At 39.4% G+C, this 19,138-nt stretch overlaps 1 protein-coding gene across 1 annotated transcript in view; it reads left to right on the top strand.

Annotated features, from left to right (window-relative positions):
* LOC108970348 (rho GTPase-activating protein 100F) overlaps positions 1-19,022 on the top strand; it is a 79,243-nt gene extending 60,221 nt beyond the window's left edge. The window contains exons 3-13 of the mRNA XM_018935675.1: positions 5,129-5,416; positions 5,479-5,601; positions 5,669-5,806; positions 5,865-6,138; positions 6,204-7,246; positions 7,319-8,444; positions 8,509-8,588; positions 8,652-8,982; positions 9,606-9,856; positions 17,081-17,204; positions 17,276-19,022. Of these exons, the coding sequence (XP_018791220.1) occupies positions 5,129-5,416; positions 5,479-5,601; positions 5,669-5,806; positions 5,865-6,138; positions 6,204-7,246; positions 7,319-8,444; positions 8,509-8,588; positions 8,652-8,982; positions 9,606-9,856; positions 17,081-17,204; positions 17,276-18,945 (5,448 nt within the window). The 3' untranslated portion in view covers positions 18,946-19,022. The remainder of the gene's footprint in view (positions 1-5,128; positions 5,417-5,478; positions 5,602-5,668; positions 5,807-5,864; positions 6,139-6,203; positions 7,247-7,318; positions 8,445-8,508; positions 8,589-8,651; positions 8,983-9,605; positions 9,857-17,080; positions 17,205-17,275) is intronic.
* The last annotated feature ends 116 nt before the right edge of the window (positions 19,023-19,138 follow it).

The raw sequence follows: 19,138 nt of genomic DNA, 5'->3' as shown, positions 1-19,138 counted from the left end.
AAGACACCTCTGAAAATCGAAAAGAGAACGCTAAATTATAGAATTGAAAATAAAATAGCTTAAAAATGAAGTTAACATTAAAAAATCTTCCCAGCCGCCATAAAGAAGTGAAGAAATGCCCCTATTTAGCGTAGTATAGCTTCGGTGCAATCGTAGTTAACGGGTTTTTTTCATCATTTGAGCTACCTTGGTCTCATCCGTAATCTCAGAAACCGCCGAAAACAGTTCCACCCTAATGCCAACACTTACTCTCGCACGCATGAAACAAAGTAGGTTGAGTCCTTTAGGCAGAGTTCGTTGCATTGAAACTCACATACACGCACATACGCACGTCAGAGGCCCGTATTACGATTATATAACGCATACATGTGCATTTGCGATTAATACGCCCATGCGTGGTGCGTCAGGGATGTGAACGTCTCGTGATGGCAATGACATTTTATTGGGTCAATAATGTAATGCACTAACTTGTAGTACATTTGCAGACAATTGCACCACGCCATACACATACATATACACATATATATGCACACACACACGCATTTGTATTTTGTCGTCGAGTTGTAAGACGTTGCCATTAGTACAACCGGTGAGGTGGTAAGTGCAATGGGGCGGAGTTGCGCTTGTGAATGGCGCGTGCTGCCGGTGTGGCATATGCAATATTTATCTGCAGAGTAAGATTCAATTATGCTTGTTTATGTTTGCATATTACATTCGCCAAATATATAAGCATTTATATGTACATACATGTGTTATGCATATTAATATGCATATTAAGTAGAGTCCGCTTTGGGGCTTTTCAACCTTTTTGGCTCGTACTTGTCTCACAGTGGCTTGCAAATGTTACGGAGTGACTCAGGAGAATATTTAAGTGCAAAAAATCATAATTCCACTTTTACTTTATACATTTGCAGCAAATGTATTTCTAAATATTTACGATTTTAAATATTTTTTTTGCGAAACTTGCCGCTTGTTCATTAAATAGTAAAACCAAAACCCAACTGATTCTAAGAAATTGCATGTGCCTTAATTCTTCATTTAGATATTTTTGTGTAGATGCATATATATTTCCTAGTATGAGTACATACTTAAGTATGTTACTATATATGTATGCAGATATCTTAGTGTTTATTGTGCAAGCCCTAAATCATTCACTCAAATCACGTAATGCACTTATTTGCTCGCAAATCACGGTAAGGCCTTACGTGATTCGTTCTAAGTCGAGCCTTTCGGTGGAAATGTTTACTTATTCTACGAACAGAAATGCACATACCGACTTCCACGCTTATGCACATACATACAAACTTATGGGCATGCATTTGAGGTAATCGCGGCATAGACTCATGCATGCTCGTACAAAGATATTCTACAAGTTGGTTTAAAAAACCTGCGCCGCTCTATTCTTCTTAGAATTAGTGAAAAATTAATTCAATTGATTCAGTTGGAAGCACTAAAGTGGGTGTAATGTTTAATGGGTTGGCTTATGAAGAAATTAGAAAAAATGATGATGATTTTTCTTTTAACCAGTTATTCAACCCATTTCGACACACAAATATATCATTGTGAGGAAAAGATTATCGCTGAATTTGCATATCTCAAACATTGGCCGATTCTCAGCGTGGATTTCGTAGAGGGAAATCTATTCTAAATTTTAAACCATGTACCATTGAGTTTTAGGAAACACAAACATGCGGTTGTTATATACACTGACAAAAATTTAGCAAATCTTTCGATAAAGTAAATCTCTCGACTCTCGAACATAAAGTTGATATTCTGGCTTTGCATTCAATATTTCTTCAATGGGTATCGCCAGGGCCTTTGCCCGATTCTGTTTTTGTTATTTATTAACTATGTCTTTCCTGAAGTTGAAAAAAATTACAGCTGTTCAGAAATGAATAAAAATAATGAAGAAATTCGCTATATTTTGAAATTTCTGTATAAAAAGGGAGGAGTGCCACCCAAGCCACCAATAAAATTTGTGACGTTTACGGAGACGATGCTGTATCAGTCCGTGTAGCACAACAATGGTCCGCGCACTTCCGTTCTGGAAATTTCGATGTGAGAGATGCACCGAGCTCTGGTCGACATATACAAGAAAAAGTCAATGAAATTATTGAAAATATTAACCAGGATCGTCACATAACTAAGGAACGTTACATTCATCATCAAACGAGTTTGAACCATTTAAAAATGGCTGGCTACAAAAAGGAGCTCGATGTTTGCGGACCACATGAATTGTCTGTGAAAAAATTAATGGACCGAATAAACGTATGCGCTTCTTTGCTGAAACAAAATGGAATCGAACCATTTCTGAAGTGAATGGTAGCAAGAGACGAAAAGTGGATCAAATACGACAGTCATGTGCGAGAAAGGTCATGGTCCAAGTGTGGTGAAGCTCAACAAATGGTCGCAAAGCCAAGATTGACGCCTCGCAAGGTTATGCGGAGAGTTTGGTGGCATAGGAAAGGAATCATCCACTATGAGCTGCTCCAGCCTGGTCGAAAGGTTGATTCTCCATTTTACTGCCAAAAACTAATGAGGTTGAACCAAGCAATCGAAAAAACCGGCCAAAACTGATCAGCAGGAAGCCGTCGCCTATCATCAGGACAACGCTAGAAAGCACATATATTTGATGACTCAGCAAAAACTGGAAGCGCTTGACCTTTCCCCATTTCACTGTTATATGTTTCGGTTAATGCAAAACTCCCTTAATGAAGTAAAGTTGGTTTCAAGAGATGCCTTTGAAAATTACTTGCCACAGTTTTTCACCGAGGAACCAGAAAAGTTTTACACTGGCAAAAAGTGTTCGACCAAATTGTACATATTTGGTTCATTTAAGTTTATTACAAAAAAAAAAAAAAAAAGTTGAAGTTTAGAAATACTGCCTACACTTGCCAGTCGTAGAGAAATGCTTAGTGTTTTATTCTTAGTAAAAATCATAAATGGAACAGCTAGCAGATTGCTTTTCGAGACATTAATGTTAAATTCTTATAGATCAAATTTTGAATATTCCGTTGCATATACATATATCTTAGAGTAGAGTGGAGAGTCGGAGCTGAAACTGAACACACGAGTTCTCATTTTCTATGGCTTCACAAAGAACTACTTATATCATTCCATGTGCAATTATCGATCAGCTATGTAATCTAACCTAACCTATAAAACTTTGATGGTGTTTTGTTGAGCCCCAAGAAACATATTTATTATTAAAATATCCGAATTTTTACTCAAGTTAACGCTTGCCCGAACAGACGAAGAGACAATTACCCGAATTTCACTCGTCTCATCAACCTGATATCTATCTCGCTTAGTTTTAGTTGATACGGACAACCGTGCAACTCTGCGGCAACATATTATAAGAAAGTACTCACCCCACTGAAGTAATTGAAATAAAATGTTTCTCTTCTCTTTGTAGATATGGTAGTTATGACATATTATGATGAATTCCAGTTGTCTGTTGTATTCGCCATATTCCAAGTTTTTCGAAATCAAAGGCGAAAAGATTTTAATATTTTAGAGAAGCCATTAGCTTCTTTAAAGACATTTTTGAGTTGTTTTATTATAGTAATAATTATGGCAAAGTTTTATTAACAAGCACAGAGTGTATAAATTCCGTTTGAATCCTTACTTAGCACTTCCTTACTCTATTCTTGCTATTTATTAAGCTCATTTGCCGCCTCAACTTGAGTTAAGTGGTTGTAATCGAAAGGAAAAAAGCTGTTACATTTTTTTTTTTGCTTGAAGGATATCACATATAATCGTCGCTCAGTGGCGAACAAAGAATCGTTTTGCATATTTTTTCTTTAGTCCACACTCGACAAAGTAAGCTACTAAAATTAAGAACAAAAGCGTGTGAGGAGTACAACAAAAATTTCGATGCCACAAGACTTTCACGTGCAATGCAGCAGTGTAGAAACGAGTGGCAAGTATGAACCTGTCCGAAAAAATCACTTTTTTGTGTTACACACTTGAACTTTTTGCTGTGCATCTCGTTGCAAAAGTTGGCGAGTACCGTGTGAGTTGTGTGTCACCATCACGTGGCACACGCAGGTTCGCAACACCAAGCTCGTTCTTCTTTTTTCGTTGCGGTCGCTTGCTGCCACTAATGGCCGAATGAAAGTGTGAGGTATGTGTATGTGTGTGCAGGACAGACATGCACACTAACCGTACATTGGCACCTTCAGTTTTTCGTTACAAGGCTTTGTTGCTTTGCCTATAACCTGAATTGCGATTGCACTTGCGCTCATTGCTTTTGTTTTTTACCCATTTTAAACTTTTACGGAAGTTGACTGTTGTGGCAGCAAGTATGAGTAAGGGAAACGTAAGGAAAAGCAAAATATAAATAGGCAAAAGCAAATGCAAATTGCAACAAAAACAAAAAAAAAATGACAAAAGCAAGCAAGCAAATGCTGAGGAAGCGCATTAAATGTGACGGTTGATGCATGAAATTTAGTGACACGGACCGAAATGCAGCAGTCGGCCTTAGCTTGCATGTGGCACGGGCAGCTGGGCGGCGGAATGGGGTCGACCTGTTGTTGGAGCTGTCAGCGAAGCAAGGCTAGATGCTGATGAGGCAGCGCGCCAGCTCAATGTGAATGTTGCATGCCGAAATGAGGACGATGGAATAATTATCGGCCAACCGGGACTTTGGTTGGTGGAAGGGTGCGCAAGTAGTAGCGCGGTATTGGGTATGGTCCTGTTTAATTTTTAATTTGCAGATTGAATGGGTGGCTACCGAATTTTTTTTTTGTTTGACGAGTAGTTTTGCCCTCTATTTTTATAAATATAATGACGGTTCGTCGTATAATTTCTTATTTCAACTGGCATTGTGTCACAGTTTAGACCATTTAGTTAAAGGACATATTCCTGCCCTTTCGATTTAAGGTAATGCCAGAAGCCAGAATTGGTTTGGCAAAGTGTTTTTCGGAAATTTATTGGCCTGCTTTCAATTATTCGTTTTCCAGAATAAATTATATAAAAAATATATATTTTTAAATATMAAAAAAACAAAAAAAAAAAAAAGAAAAAAACAAAAACAAAATGCTTATGTCAGACTTTTTAAATAAAAAAAATAAATCCTACAAATTAATAATTTAGGCTCACTTGTAATCTTTTCTCTCATTCGCAGGAAAATGGAAGATCAGTTCCTGATGTTACCGCCAGCCCTGGTCGGGCGCCTCCTGGTCCCTTGCCGGCGAACCAAATGCAATCGCTGGCCAATCAGCAGCAGCAACAACAATCGCAACATCATCAGCAACAACAACATCAGCAGCAGCAACAACAACGACCTGGTGGTAAGGAACCAGTCTTGCTGCAAGGTGACTTTCGCAAGGTGTCGGGTATCAGTTCGGAGATCTTTCGGCAGATAGAAGCAGTCGAAAATGATCATGATCCGAATACGGCGGCCGCGCTGGAGGTGAGTACTTTCGGCACCTGGAGCTTAAGGATACTATTTTATGGTAATTTTTTGTTTGCCAGGCGGTGGAGAGAAGAGGTGAAATGATCGTGCGAATTCTGGAGCCGCGTTGCATCGGCGGAAAACAAGCCGTGGAGGCAGCTCACAAATTGATGTCCAAAGGAGATGCCCGACATACAGTACAGGTAGATGTTTAATAATTTCGAGTTTAAAGGATGCCACTTACCATATACAATTTGCACTCACTTCCAGCTTGTTGAGATAGTGAAGCGTCCGGGCCAGACATTGGGTTTATACATACGTGAGGGTAACGGAGCTGACCGCACCGATGGAGTTTTCATCTCTCGAATAGCATTGGAATCTGCAGTTTACAACAGCGGTTGTTTGAGGGTTCGTTAATTTCGCAAATCAAACAATAAACTTTTTTTTATTAAACTCTCGTCTGTAGGTGGGTGATGAAATTTTGGCCGTTAATTTGGTTGACGTAACTCACATGTCCTTGGATGATGTCGTAATTATAATGTCAATTCCCAGGAGACTAGTCTTGGCAATACGTCAAAGACGTGACAGTCGCACCACCGGATCTCCAGGACCACCAACGTTATCACGACCCGAACAAAAGCCACCGCCAGTTGTCGTAATCAAACGTGATCTCAGAGATGAAGACTTAGATGAGACAGATCGCATGCCAAGATCCCGATCATCACGCGAAAGACGTACAGGTATTTTGATATCATCCCCAGTAATATTTTATTAACATATGTCTCTCTGTTTTCTTGTGTTGTAGGAGATGGACGTGAAATGACCGAGTCTCGCTCTCGTCTCGGCTTGGGTCTCAACAACTATAGCCCGCAGTCCGAGCAATTGGACATGTATTACAATACACGCACCGGTGTGAGTGCGATGAACGAGCCACCCAGTTGGGGTTACAAACCACCGCCACCGCCTTCGGTGATAACGGAGCAGCCTAAAGGTCATGCTTTTGCTCCTTCGCATGCGTACTATCAGAATGCTGGCACGCTGGAGAGTTTAGCTGAGAAAGTGCACGCATTTTATCCCAGTGGACCCTCTCGTCGTATGTCTACCGGTACTGGTGTTGGTTTAGCGCAACAGCATGCACGCTTTCCACGATCTGGATCAGATCAACATTTACCACGTGTGGAATATGCAGATTATTCCAATTCTTTGGGTCGTCATTCTTTATTGCGGTCCAGCTTGAAACCGGGTACGGGAGCTGCACCCATAGCGGTAGGTGGCACTCTGGGCCGCTATGGCCGTTACGAACCACCGCGTCAATCCTCCAAGTATGCACCGCCAAATATAGGGGCTCAGTCGCTTACACGGCGCTCGCGGCCAAATCTTGATTATTCCAGCGACACGGAGGCAACCATAGGACCACGGCCAAGCTATTATTACTACAATCGACCTGCTGTGGGTAGTATGCCACGCGGTGCCGGTGGAGCAGGTGTCGGTGGAGCTGGCATGCTCGGAGGTGGGCCAGATATGGCTAAATTTAATTCACTGCCACGCGAACGTCCGGGTGTGCGTCTACAAGGTATACGCTCACGCATCGGCGATCGTATAATGGATGAAAGTGACGGTAACATATCGGCACCGGAATTCAATGCACGTCGAGATCGCGATCTGAGATCGCGTATAACGGCGAGTCCTTCTATTTTCACTTCGGACGAGTACCGAGCGTGGTTGAGGCGCGCACCCAGCAGTTCAGCTATAGCGGAGCAAATGCGCATGACGAGGGATCTACTTAGTCAGCCACGATCACATCGGTTTTCGTGCAGCGCTGAAAATATACACGATGCGTTGAAAAATGTAAGTTGTAATGGCTTGGTTTATAAAGCTTCTTTGATTCAATGTATTTTTCTCATTTCGAAATTTGAACAGACCGAAAGTATTTACTCCAGTCGAACGGGCATACTCGGAACTGGTACACTAGATCGTCATTTAGGCATGCCGCGTCCAATTTCAGCATTACCGGTGCGATCAATGTCATCACAACACATTGGAGGACCATCATCGATACGCTCGCCAAGCATACGTCGTATGCGGCAACTTCTCGAGCTGTCCGCTGGTCCGGCTAGTCCAAGTGGCAGTATTATGAGTACCGGCGGTCATCAAAGTCCGGCGCCGACGCCCAGCGCCACACTACCCAGAACGCACAGACAAATTGATATTAATCCAGCAGAGTTTGCCAAGTACAAACTCGACAAACCGATAGTCGATATTGGCGGTATATCGGGCATGTTGTGGATTCATTTGCTTGCGGGCCGTGGCTTACGTTCGGCACCCGAACTAGGCGCACAGCACGTTGGTGGGCCACATCATGCTGCCCAAACACAGACACGTGATCTATATTGTGTAATTGAATGTGATCGTGTGCATAAGGCACGCACAGTAGTGCGATCCGGTGATCTACAATTTGACTGGGACGAGTCTTTCGAGTTGGACTTGGTGGGCAATAAGCAGCTGGATGTATTAGTTTACTCTTGGGATCCGCAACATCGGCACAAGTTATGCTATCGTGGTGCCATTTCCTTGTCCATACTGCGACAATCACCGCTACACCAGTTAGCGTTAAAGGTGGAGCCACGTGGCACTATTTACATACGTATGCGGCATACAGATCCCATAACGTTATATCGACGACGCGGCTTACCTAGCTTAAGAGCCGGCTATCCCATATTATTCGGCGCCGATTTGGAAACGGTGGTGAATCGTGAGTCGAAAGGTGCTCCTGGCAGTGCTCCTGTGCCAATTGTGTTACGACGTTGCGTCGAGGAAGTGGAGCGACGTGGCTTGGATATTATTGGTCTGTATCGCTTGTGTGGCTCAGCAACGAAAAAGCGTCTGCTGCGAGAAGCATTCGAGCGTAATAGTCGAGCCGTGGAATTGAGCCCCGAACATGTTCCTGATATTAATGTTATAACTGGGGTGCTGAAGGACTACCTGCGAGAATTGCCGGAGCCACTGTTTACGCGTTGTCTTTTCCAGATGACCGTCGATGCTTTGGGTATGTTAAGACTGATACAGTTTGTTATGGTTTGGTATAAATGAAATGAATTTTTAACTTACAGCTGTTTGCCTGCCCGACGACCCCGAGGGTAATGCGAAACTAATGCTCAGCATACTTGATTGCTTGCCTCGTGCAAATAGGGTAAACGACTCAACATTTTATCACACACTACTCTATATTAATACAAATTAATTTTATGCGCAGGCGACTTTAGTATTCCTGCTTGATCACTTGTCGCTCGTCGTGTCCAATTCGGAACGCAATAAGATGTCAGCTCAAGCTTTGGCCACCGTTATGGGACCACCATTGATGCTACACGCCGCTAACGCTCAACCCGGTTCGGATATCGACCACGCCCAACCAATTGCCGTGCTGAAATATCTGCTGCAGATTTGGCCGCAGCCGCAGGCACAGCACCACCAAGCGCCCGGCGGCGGTCTCGTTAGCGCGACCGGCATGATGGGTAGCATGGTTGGTGCGGGCGGTGCTCTGGCGGGCGCGGGCAGCATGAGCAACATGGCTGGCGGTGTTTCAGGTAACGTAATTATATTATGTCAATGAGGTTACCACTCCTATCATGATGTTTAGTTTTGACTCATCAGCGCTTTACTCTGTTAGCAAGTAAATAGAGACACCAATTTCAATGCGAGCTCACATTCGTAACTCCATCACTGTTGGCCTCCCAGCCAACGGTAACTATTCTCATAATTTAAATGCAGCAATTTCTCAATTTCAAACTCGAACCTCACTTAATTGCGCAAGCAACAGCAAATGCCACCTCATTTATTTATTTCGAAAATGTAATGTTCGTTGTTAGTTTGGGAGTCATTACCGTTAATTTACATACATATTTTTCTGCTTTGCTCATCATCATTATACTTTGCTGTATGTATGTAGCGTTCACTTGCTGATTAACACGCCCTAATAGCGAGCAATTATCCTCATTCTGAATTCTTATTTCCTAAAAATGCTGTGAGGAAACCTCACATTGTTGTTGTTTTATGAAATCATTCAAAGAAAAATATAAATAAAATAAATAGCAAAAATGGGAATAGTTTTTAACGGGATATTTGTACATGAGTAGTGACGAATGTCCATTAATAAGTTAACCGTTAAGTTCAAATTAATATTGATTAATACAGAGTCCTATGTAGACAGGTCGGCGCGGCGAGTCAACAGGGCAGCGTGGAAGCAAAGTCAGTGCGTTGCAAGCGGACAGACAACTTCTACTGCAGCAGCAGGCGCAGCTCATGGCGGCGGGCAATCTTCTACGCTCGTCCACTTCGGTAACCAACATACTCTCACAAGGCCATCATCCGCTCTCAGCCACAGTCAACAGTCATCTGTATCAATCAGTAGTGGGTCAGTTAGCTCAATCGCCTCGAGCCTTGCAACAAGCGGTGCAACAGGTAAAAATGCCACAGAAACAACAACAACAACAGACAACAGCAAAGTACAGACAACAATAACAGCAAAACAACAACTATAGCAACCACTACATCAACAAACATACAGACAATAACAAATAACAACCCATACTCGAACAATAACAACAAGCGTACTTGAAAACCCATATCACAAGTAATCCAATTTAGCAAGATTTTGTTCAACAGTATAAGCGCTAAGATGACGTTTGTTTGGATCTATGCAGGCTTTTCATTTTCAAAGAGAACTCTTTCTTCTCGCGTATATTATTTTTTTGGCCTGGATCTGTTCAGGACCACGATTTTGTTTTTTAAAAAACGATTTTTTTTTAGAGTGCTTTAAAGATGTCTCTTATTTTAGTTTTTGTTCTACAACATTTTTGTATGAACTTCCTCATTCTTTCTTACAAAATATTAAGATCGCGGTAAGAACCTTTCCAATCACTTTTCAAAATTCCTCTTTTGTATTTATCATAAATTTTTTATGTATAAAAATTTCACGAGAGGTAAATCTCTCCTTCATGTGTCTGTATTCTAGTATCATTATACGATACCATGCTCGTGGATCTCTAGCTTCCATATTCTAAAAAGTTGTTCTCTTTTATGTAAAAAAATTGTGACATTCTATGATATTCTCTATAACTAAAACCCGTGCAAACTGTAACATGGAAACTTGTAAACTGACCACGTCCAAAATATAATGATATTTACATTTCCTGAGGTTGTTCTAATGTTGGGCATTTATTCTTGCTTTTTCAATGACTTCTATATTCCCAAAAATACCTTTGAGGAATAAAAACAAAAGGTGGTTCTTTCACAATTTCGGCTGTATTCGATCAATGTTCTCACGCAAACGCTTCAGTACGGCTAAATAAGACTTCTTATTGACCATCTACCCTCCGGAACAAATTCATGACGCACCAAACCACGAAAAAAAATAATGATCATCGGCTTGTTTTTTGAGCAGCTTTGGCATGTTTTTTCTTTGGTTTCCGCTGGTTTTCCCCCTCCATTCCAAGTCCAAGTCCATGATTGTTTGCATGTAAAACGCATAAACCTATGTCTCATCGGCAGTTATAATGCTCCCAAATGAATGTGTGATCGGGATTCGAACGATCAAGCATGTCTACAGAGACCTGTTTTCGATACTCTTTTTGAAAAATATTTAACTTTGTCGGAACGGGTAGAGTTTCAAACCAAACTATCCACCAAAATCATTCGAACGGACTTGCGAGAGACGTTGAGCTCTCTTGCCATCTCCTAACACTTGACTGACGATTTTCAAGCTTCATATCCTTCACTTTTTCAATATTTTCATCAGTTGAAGAGGTCCAATCATGTCCAAAACGGGGCAAGTTTCAATGATATTTCGACCGTCTTTGAAAGCTTTGTACCACTCCTAGGCCTATGCCTGTGTTTTTGATGAAAATGAATCATTGTAAGCCTTGTCCAACATTCACAACGATTCCGCATACGAAATTTTGTTAGAAATACAAAATTTGAGACAAATTCTTTGTAAGATATTCTTATCCATTGTAAAAATCGCCAAGCAAAACTGAGGTGTGCCGACTTGAGCAGCTGCTGTAAACAAGCTGGTAAACAGATCGCGTTCATATCTGGAAATATAATTAAGGACAGCCCTACCAATTTAGCAAAATAATTTTTTTTGGAAATATCAATTAACCGGGGGAATTTATTTAAAATTTTCGGGTACTTTGTTATCACAAGTTGTTTGAGGAATTTTTATGTCACGGATATTATAGAAAATTTTTAGGTTATTTTGTTAATGATTTTACGATATGAAGGTGTTGCTGACCTCGAGTCGAGTCAAAAGGAAAAGGAATAGAAAAATAACTGAATCTAAAGTAGGGGTAAACAAGCTCAATCCAATAGACCAAAAAATGCCAATCATAAAAATTAATTTTCAACATTTTTTACCGTGCTATATTTTTGGAAATAGTAACTTTCTTAGTTAATAATTTTTTTATCTTTACATAACTTTTTACTATACCCTGCATACGAAAACTAGTGACTATAGCATGTAGCTGCCATAAAAACTGAACGATCGCAGTCCAGTGCCTGATTTAAATGTTTTTTACCTTGACAAGATATCTTTATGAAATTTTGTAAGGATTGTTGTGGAAGACAATAATGTAATTTTCGAAGAAATTGTTCAGAACGGACGACCTTGCATGTTTTGAATAGAATTATATTAATTGATAAAAATTGTCAATAGTATCTTTAGAAGTTTAATGTAATTTTTGAAAAAAAGTAGTATTTAAAGGTTGGATATAAAATTTGTGAAAAACATGCGTCAATTTGTAGCTCTCCGGAAATAAAAAATGTAATGATTTTCGCCGCTTCTTTGAGATTATGCTCTAGCGTTTTACACCAATAATAAAAACGGCATACATACTTACATATGTACTAACATACCTCGAAAATACGTGCCCGCCATACATACACATACACAAAAACACAATCTACTATCTACTAATCCTGTTGACCGTTTGTGAATTTGAACGTTACTAATCTTTACTAATTATTTAATTGCCCATTCTAATTGTCATTGAATTCAGTTCGATTGCATTGATTTCTTTCCTCAACTTCCATCTGGAAATAAATGATTTTCGCTTTGATTTTATTGCGTAACTATATACTACTACAAATATACATACATATATGTTTAAGATTACAAAATTTTCCTAATGCAAGTGCAATAATTATCAGTAATTATCGTAATTAGAACATATGTGTATACATATATGCAAGCGTATTAACTACATACTTAACAACAACAACAAAAGCGCATTTGCAATAGACGTAGAGTAAAGTGTAAACGGTGTGACACACGCAACACGCATATATTGCAATCGATGTATGTATGTAGTAGACGTGTTTAACTAACTATCTGTAAATCAAATATACATACAAACGTACTAATACATGCAATCTATAAATATATACTGAATATGATACATACATACGTAATACGTGTAATACGTGCACATGGGTGTGCGTGTGTGCCCATGGAGCTGATGTGGTAAATAATGTGCATTTGAAGTCGGATATTTAGCATGATTGGCCCACTACTGGTAATATGTATACATACATAAAAGCATTAATATATATGTACATAACTACTTAGTTCTTTCGCATTTCCTCCACATTCATACATACATACATACACACTCGCAAATACTCGCCGTCAATGCAAACTCATTGTTCATGTGCTCGCCCACTAATACATATGTACATATATACCTACGTATGCACGCCAGTCCCTCGCCTTTAGCTCACAACAATGTTTTGTCATTCATACAAGCCCGCATATACATGCATAGATGTATGTGCTTACATGTGCATATCATTACCCTTAAATACGTGTATATATGTAACGCTACTAGAATTTAGCTGTACCTACAAATACATACATACAAGCGCGTACACAAATTATAAATCTCACCAGCGGAAAGCATGTGTAGTATGTACAATTAAAGGCGCTATACGCTCTCCCACATATATATATATATATATACTATACATACAGTTATTAAAAACATATACATGCAATGTCCCAAAGTTACAACTTTTCACCAGCACACGCGTGCGTCCCTTCTTGACTTCAACTACCTTGGCAGGGCAATAAAAAATCTACTTTATACAAATGCTTATGTATTGTGTGTTTCTTGCTACATGCGAACATATGTCCATGCTTGCCTAGCCTTCTTAAATATCTGTATCTGTATCTGTATCTGTTAAACTCATGCGTGCTCGGTATGTATTTATGTCAAATGAAACTTCACACACCTACATAATATGATATAAGTACATGTATGTATATACAATACACTTTTCTTTTACTTTTTGCTTTTTACTTCAATTATGACTATTATTTTTTGTTAAGTATGAAAAAATTAAGCCATCATAGTATTTATATGTACAAAGTTTCCTCATTAAGTAATTGTGTAGAAAATCGTTCAAGGTGTTCGTGGCGTATACGTAACCACGCATTTAATTTTTCTTATGAGTTACTCAGTACAAATAGTATTTTCTTAAAAGCTTTTTAATTTATGAAAAATGCATCAAAAATGTTTATAAAGGTAATACATATCGTCAATTTAAATGCAAAATAACGGAACATCACTTTTCATAAGGTTACAGTCGAAGGAACAACAATATAATAGAAATAACTCATATTGAAATTAAATTTGGGTTATAAAATGGTTATATATTGGTTATCATACACTCATATTGAAACAAAATTTGCGTTATGGTTATAAAACGGCTTTTATATCTGATAGCGAGTTTCGATTTGGTTATAGATTGGTTATTATATCTGACAACGAATTTCGATTTGGTTTTAAAATGATTATAGATTGGTTATCTTACTCTTATATTGAAACCAAATTGGAGTTTTGGTTATAAAATGATTATATATGGGTTATTTGACAGCGGAAGCTTAAAATTTTATGCTACATATACTATGAAATATGATGTAATGAATCGTAAGCAATAAATCAATTTCAATTTTTTTGATCAAACGTTGTTTTGCATTTTATGTGACGACGTGAACATATGTTTTTTTATTATATAATATTATTTTTTGCTAATATTTGTACTCAGATTTATTTAAATACATAAATTTTGAGTTTTTCAATATTTCTTTGAACAAGATAATTTGTGTTTTACTTTCTGTTAAACATTTTATATTTTCATATTTTCAATAAGAATCCGTGTTATCGCGTATTGGTGGCCCACGAATCACCCACGATTGATTCAGCTTTCTAACTCATAAAATTCTTAAAAAACAAGTTTTTTAAATTTTAAGTTAACTTTAATTCACAGATTTTGACTCATTTAAAGACCAACTTAGCAACAACAACTTCATAATAGTAATTCCTTAAATTATTCAATTAACGCTCAAATAAAAAGTCCCCGGCCTGACACATAGATGGCACTACTATGAACCTTCAATGCAAATGCATTTAGTTAATTCTAACGTTTAAGCAGCGTGTATTTAAATTTGATATCCGCCAGGTTGTTAATTTATGAATTATATAATTTTTAATGAAGCAATCTTGCTATTGTGAAAAAATGTATATAAAGGAATTTCGCGTATTGATAAAATATTGCTTCTTGAAGAGAAAATATACAGCTGAAGAGAAAACTTGGCTCGATGACGAGTTTCCGGACTATATCCTCCGTTCAACTGAACAACTACATCATATCACTCACGAATATTTGGGTATGAGAAGCTTAGTACAAAACAGGTGCCGCGCGGGCTCACTTTTGGCTAAATACAACCACGAGTTGATGTTTCGAAGCACTATTTAGAGTAGAGCTTAATAAATCTGATTTTTTGCATCAATATGTTGAAGAAAACATTTGAAGAAAAATAAAGTGCTGCTTCACTAAAACAATGCACTGTGTCACAAATCAGTGAAAACGTTAGCCCCGTATTCCCCAGATCTGTCTCCAGCGGCTATTTTCTGTTTTTAGACCGTAAAAGAATGTTCTCTGAGAAGAAATTTTTGAAGGTTGAAGAGAGGATCGCTGAAACAGAGACCGATTTGGAGAAAAAGAACAAGCGTACTATAAAAATGGTAACGAAAAGTTGGAGTCACTAGAATCAATGTATCGCCCTTGAAAGAAACTATGTTGAATAAAAAAAAAACAAACAAAAAAAAAAAAAAAAAATGACAGAAAATGTGTGGAAGGCTTGGCACTTTTCAATTGACCTGTTAATAATTTTTTTGACTATAAAACTGGAGCAAATACTTATTATAGGGTCATGTTTTTCATTTTTGATTCCATAACCGCTGCAGGTTGTAGTCGAGTTCAACAAAAANAAAAAAAAAAAAACCGAAAGTCTTTATTGGTTTGCTCAAAAACGTTATGTATATTACTTTTCTGCTACCAAAATAGCTAAACTAAAGCAACTATAGACTTTTATGCAGGATTTAACTTATATTAGAATATATTCAGTTGCTCTCAAGCACTTCAAAAATAACTCCCGTGGCGGAAAAGCGCTTGGGAGCTTTATGAAGACGGTCTCTGTGACGAAAAGCTCTCTATCATTCATTTACCACATTGTTAGAGTATATCTACCAGATCCATATTATTTATATTAGACTTAATAAGAGAGAACTAAATTTTTCATACTAAAAAAAAATGTTATTTTAGTTTGGTAGGATATTTTTTTTTTTATAAAGATGTTCACTATTAATTTTTTAGAAACATTTTTTTTATTTTTGCAAATGTAATATGTTCACATAAAATTATTAAAAATAACGTAACTAAAACAGCTAAAGATTGATGCTTTCAAGCCCTGCAACAGTAAATCCCGTGACGGAAAAACGTATGAGAGCTTCTGAAAGCACTTTCAGTAACAAAATTAGCTCTATCATTCATATAGAAAATTGTAGAAAGACAAAACTAAATTTTTTATAATAAAAAAAAATAATATTATTTTTATTTCTTGAGTCTTTTAAAATTATGTTTTTCACTTAAATACGAACTTGACGTACTTGTAAAAATATATTTCATCACATTTCTGATTTTGTAAACTATACTAATTTATTAACTAAATACACTTCATTACAAATAAAATTACTCCTACATATTGGCTGAGAGTTAAGAGCAAACAGAGAAAACATTCCAAAAATTCTAAAAAGTCATCACATTGAATTACCTCAATACAAATTGGCAACACTCAAAAGCGCATTATCCAAAGCACAACGCATTTGCATGGCATTAAGACACCCGGAGCTTGGAAAAATTGGCCACCCACCACACAGACACAACCGCACCTGTTTGCATACATTGTTGTTATTGCTAAACTTAGTGAACACTTAAATTCGCACCAAATGTTGTCGTCACTGCACTTGTTAACGGACCATTTACCCCCGCACTGTGCACCATCCACCCCCAACAACAACAACAACAACCATAACCTTGACATTACTACGTTTCTAGCACTTAGTTGTGGCACTTGATTGGCAACTTAGTGACAAGCGAAATTTTATTGACATGAAAATGCAGTTCTTGTTGTGCATTCACCTCCTAACTCATCCAGCACGCTTCATGAACCCAACGAAACTTGTTTAACCTTACATATTTTGCATTTCAATTGAACACACACTTTTCGTACAGCCTGTTTATCGAACGTATTTGTTTTTGTTTTCTTTCTCTTGCGTATAATTGTAGCCCCATCCATTGGCGGGCTCAGCGGCCTCAGCAATTCTCGACCAATCGCCACTGCCACTTCCAGGCACACCCTCCCCCGGCAGTAGTTCGGCATCGACCGGTTCCGGCTCGGGATCCGGTAAAAGTATGTAGCACTGAAGATACACAAAATCAAGTTACATTATTCAACCTTGTTCACTGAGCAATTTACCTTAGGTACTGATACAATAAAACGTGGTGCGTCGCCCTCCTCGGTCAAACATGTGAAAATACAAGAATCGGCCAGTACGTTTTCCATGACGCAGAAAAAACTCACAAAAGAGTCGCCAATCGATGATACTTCATTTCCGTTAACCAGTGCCGACGCAGCAGCATCAACAGCGCCAACAAGAAAAGGTGTCGAATTTTACGAACCGCACAAACCTCATACGAAGAGTGACGAGATCAGTAGTTATTCGAAATATGGCGAGTTGGGCGCAAAAACACGCACATCCTACGGCGACACGAGCACTTATGGTACTGGTGCTGGCATTGGCGCAAGTAAGACGGCACTTTCGAGTCTCTCCACTGAAGATTACAAAGCGATGCGTAATAAATCGAGCGCCACATCATCATCCTCCTCATCACAAGCGACGGTTTTGAGTGCGGCAGGTTCCACTGCCACCTCAGCTCCAACCACATCATCGGATGACTCGGATGACCTAATATCATATAAGTCCTCAGCATCAACGAATGCTTTGCTGGCACAATCGCAAGCAATGACCACATCCCAGCTCATGTCTAAGTATCTTAAGCGGGAGCCGCGCGTACAGTTTACGCCAATCAAATCACCTGATTCACCATCGCCACCAGGTAGTGATGGTCTGCCTAAAGGCGTTTACCACCTAACGACATCGAGCAGTAAAACGCCCGTTTCTACGGGAGCCATTAGTAAACATTCCGCGCCGAGTTCGAGCGATCCCAATGGCAGCAGCAATCACAAGGGCTCATCACCATCCAGGCAAGTCGGCGGCAAGGAAGCATCATCATCATCAACGTCACTGGTGTCGACTGGTAGGCGACTATTCGACAGTTTGGCATCATCAGAAGCTGAGGCACGACCTCAAGCGGCGGCCAGCAGCACAACAACAACAGCAGCAACGTCTGCAACATATAACGATAGTAAAAGTGTAGCAAGTAGTCACATTAGCAATAAGCAACAAAGTTCAGAACACAGAAGTTATGGTAGTAGTCTGTTTGGTAGTAGCGCGCAGGCTGGCACAAGCCCATTCGCCACGGTCAACGGCAATGGCAATGGCAGCGGCTCAGCGTCCAATGGCACTCACAATGCCATGCACTTGTACGGCACCTTGCCCAAAAATGGTCCGGCGGCCAATGCAACAGGTAACGGTTCCTCTGGCGGCGCTGGTGGCATGTACGGTTCCACCACATCCGCCTCATACTATTCGACATCGTCATCGTCGGGTGTGCACACAGCCAGTAGCAGTGGTGTGAGCTCAATGACCGGTTCCACCACCAGCTACGACTACTACACGCCCGGTTCGGCTTCGTATACGTCGGCGGCTAGCACGCGCTCGTATGGTAATGGCGGCGGCAATGGGGGCGGTGGTAATTATCATACTTTGGGTACATACAGGGTGCAGTATGCCGCCACTAATCCCTTTTTGGAAGCATTCGATGCGCCCGGCAATGGTGGCGGCGCTGGTAACGGGGGCAACGGCGCGGGCAATGGTCATCGCGGTAGTAGCAATAATGGTGGTAATGGACAGCAGCAGGGTAATGGTAGTAGCGGTAGTAGTAGTAGTCACAATCGAACATCGCTCTTAGCCGCCTTACATGGCAGCGACTCGAAAAACGGCAGCGATGAGTTTGACGATCTGAAGTGAAAGCTTAAAAGAAATAACGAAGTGAGAGCACACGATTTTCATACAGTGTTGCTTGGTGAATTTTTACCTTTTTTTGTACAATGAAGCATGATTTTGATATGAAATTGAAAACGTTTTTGGAATTTTTTTACAATACAGAATTTTTTTTATTTCGTATTTTTTGAAAACTGTTTTTTTTTTTGGTTATATGTAT

The sequence above is a fragment of the Bactrocera latifrons genome, unplaced genomic scaffold, assembly GCF_001853355.1.
Source record: "Bactrocera latifrons isolate USDA-ARS-PBARC rearing strain unplaced genomic scaffold, ASM185335v1 scaffold_3, whole genome shotgun sequence".
Classification (NCBI taxonomy): Eukaryota; Metazoa; Arthropoda; class Insecta; order Diptera; family Tephritidae; genus Bactrocera; species Bactrocera latifrons.
This window is presented reverse-complemented; position numbering and strand designations above follow the sequence as displayed.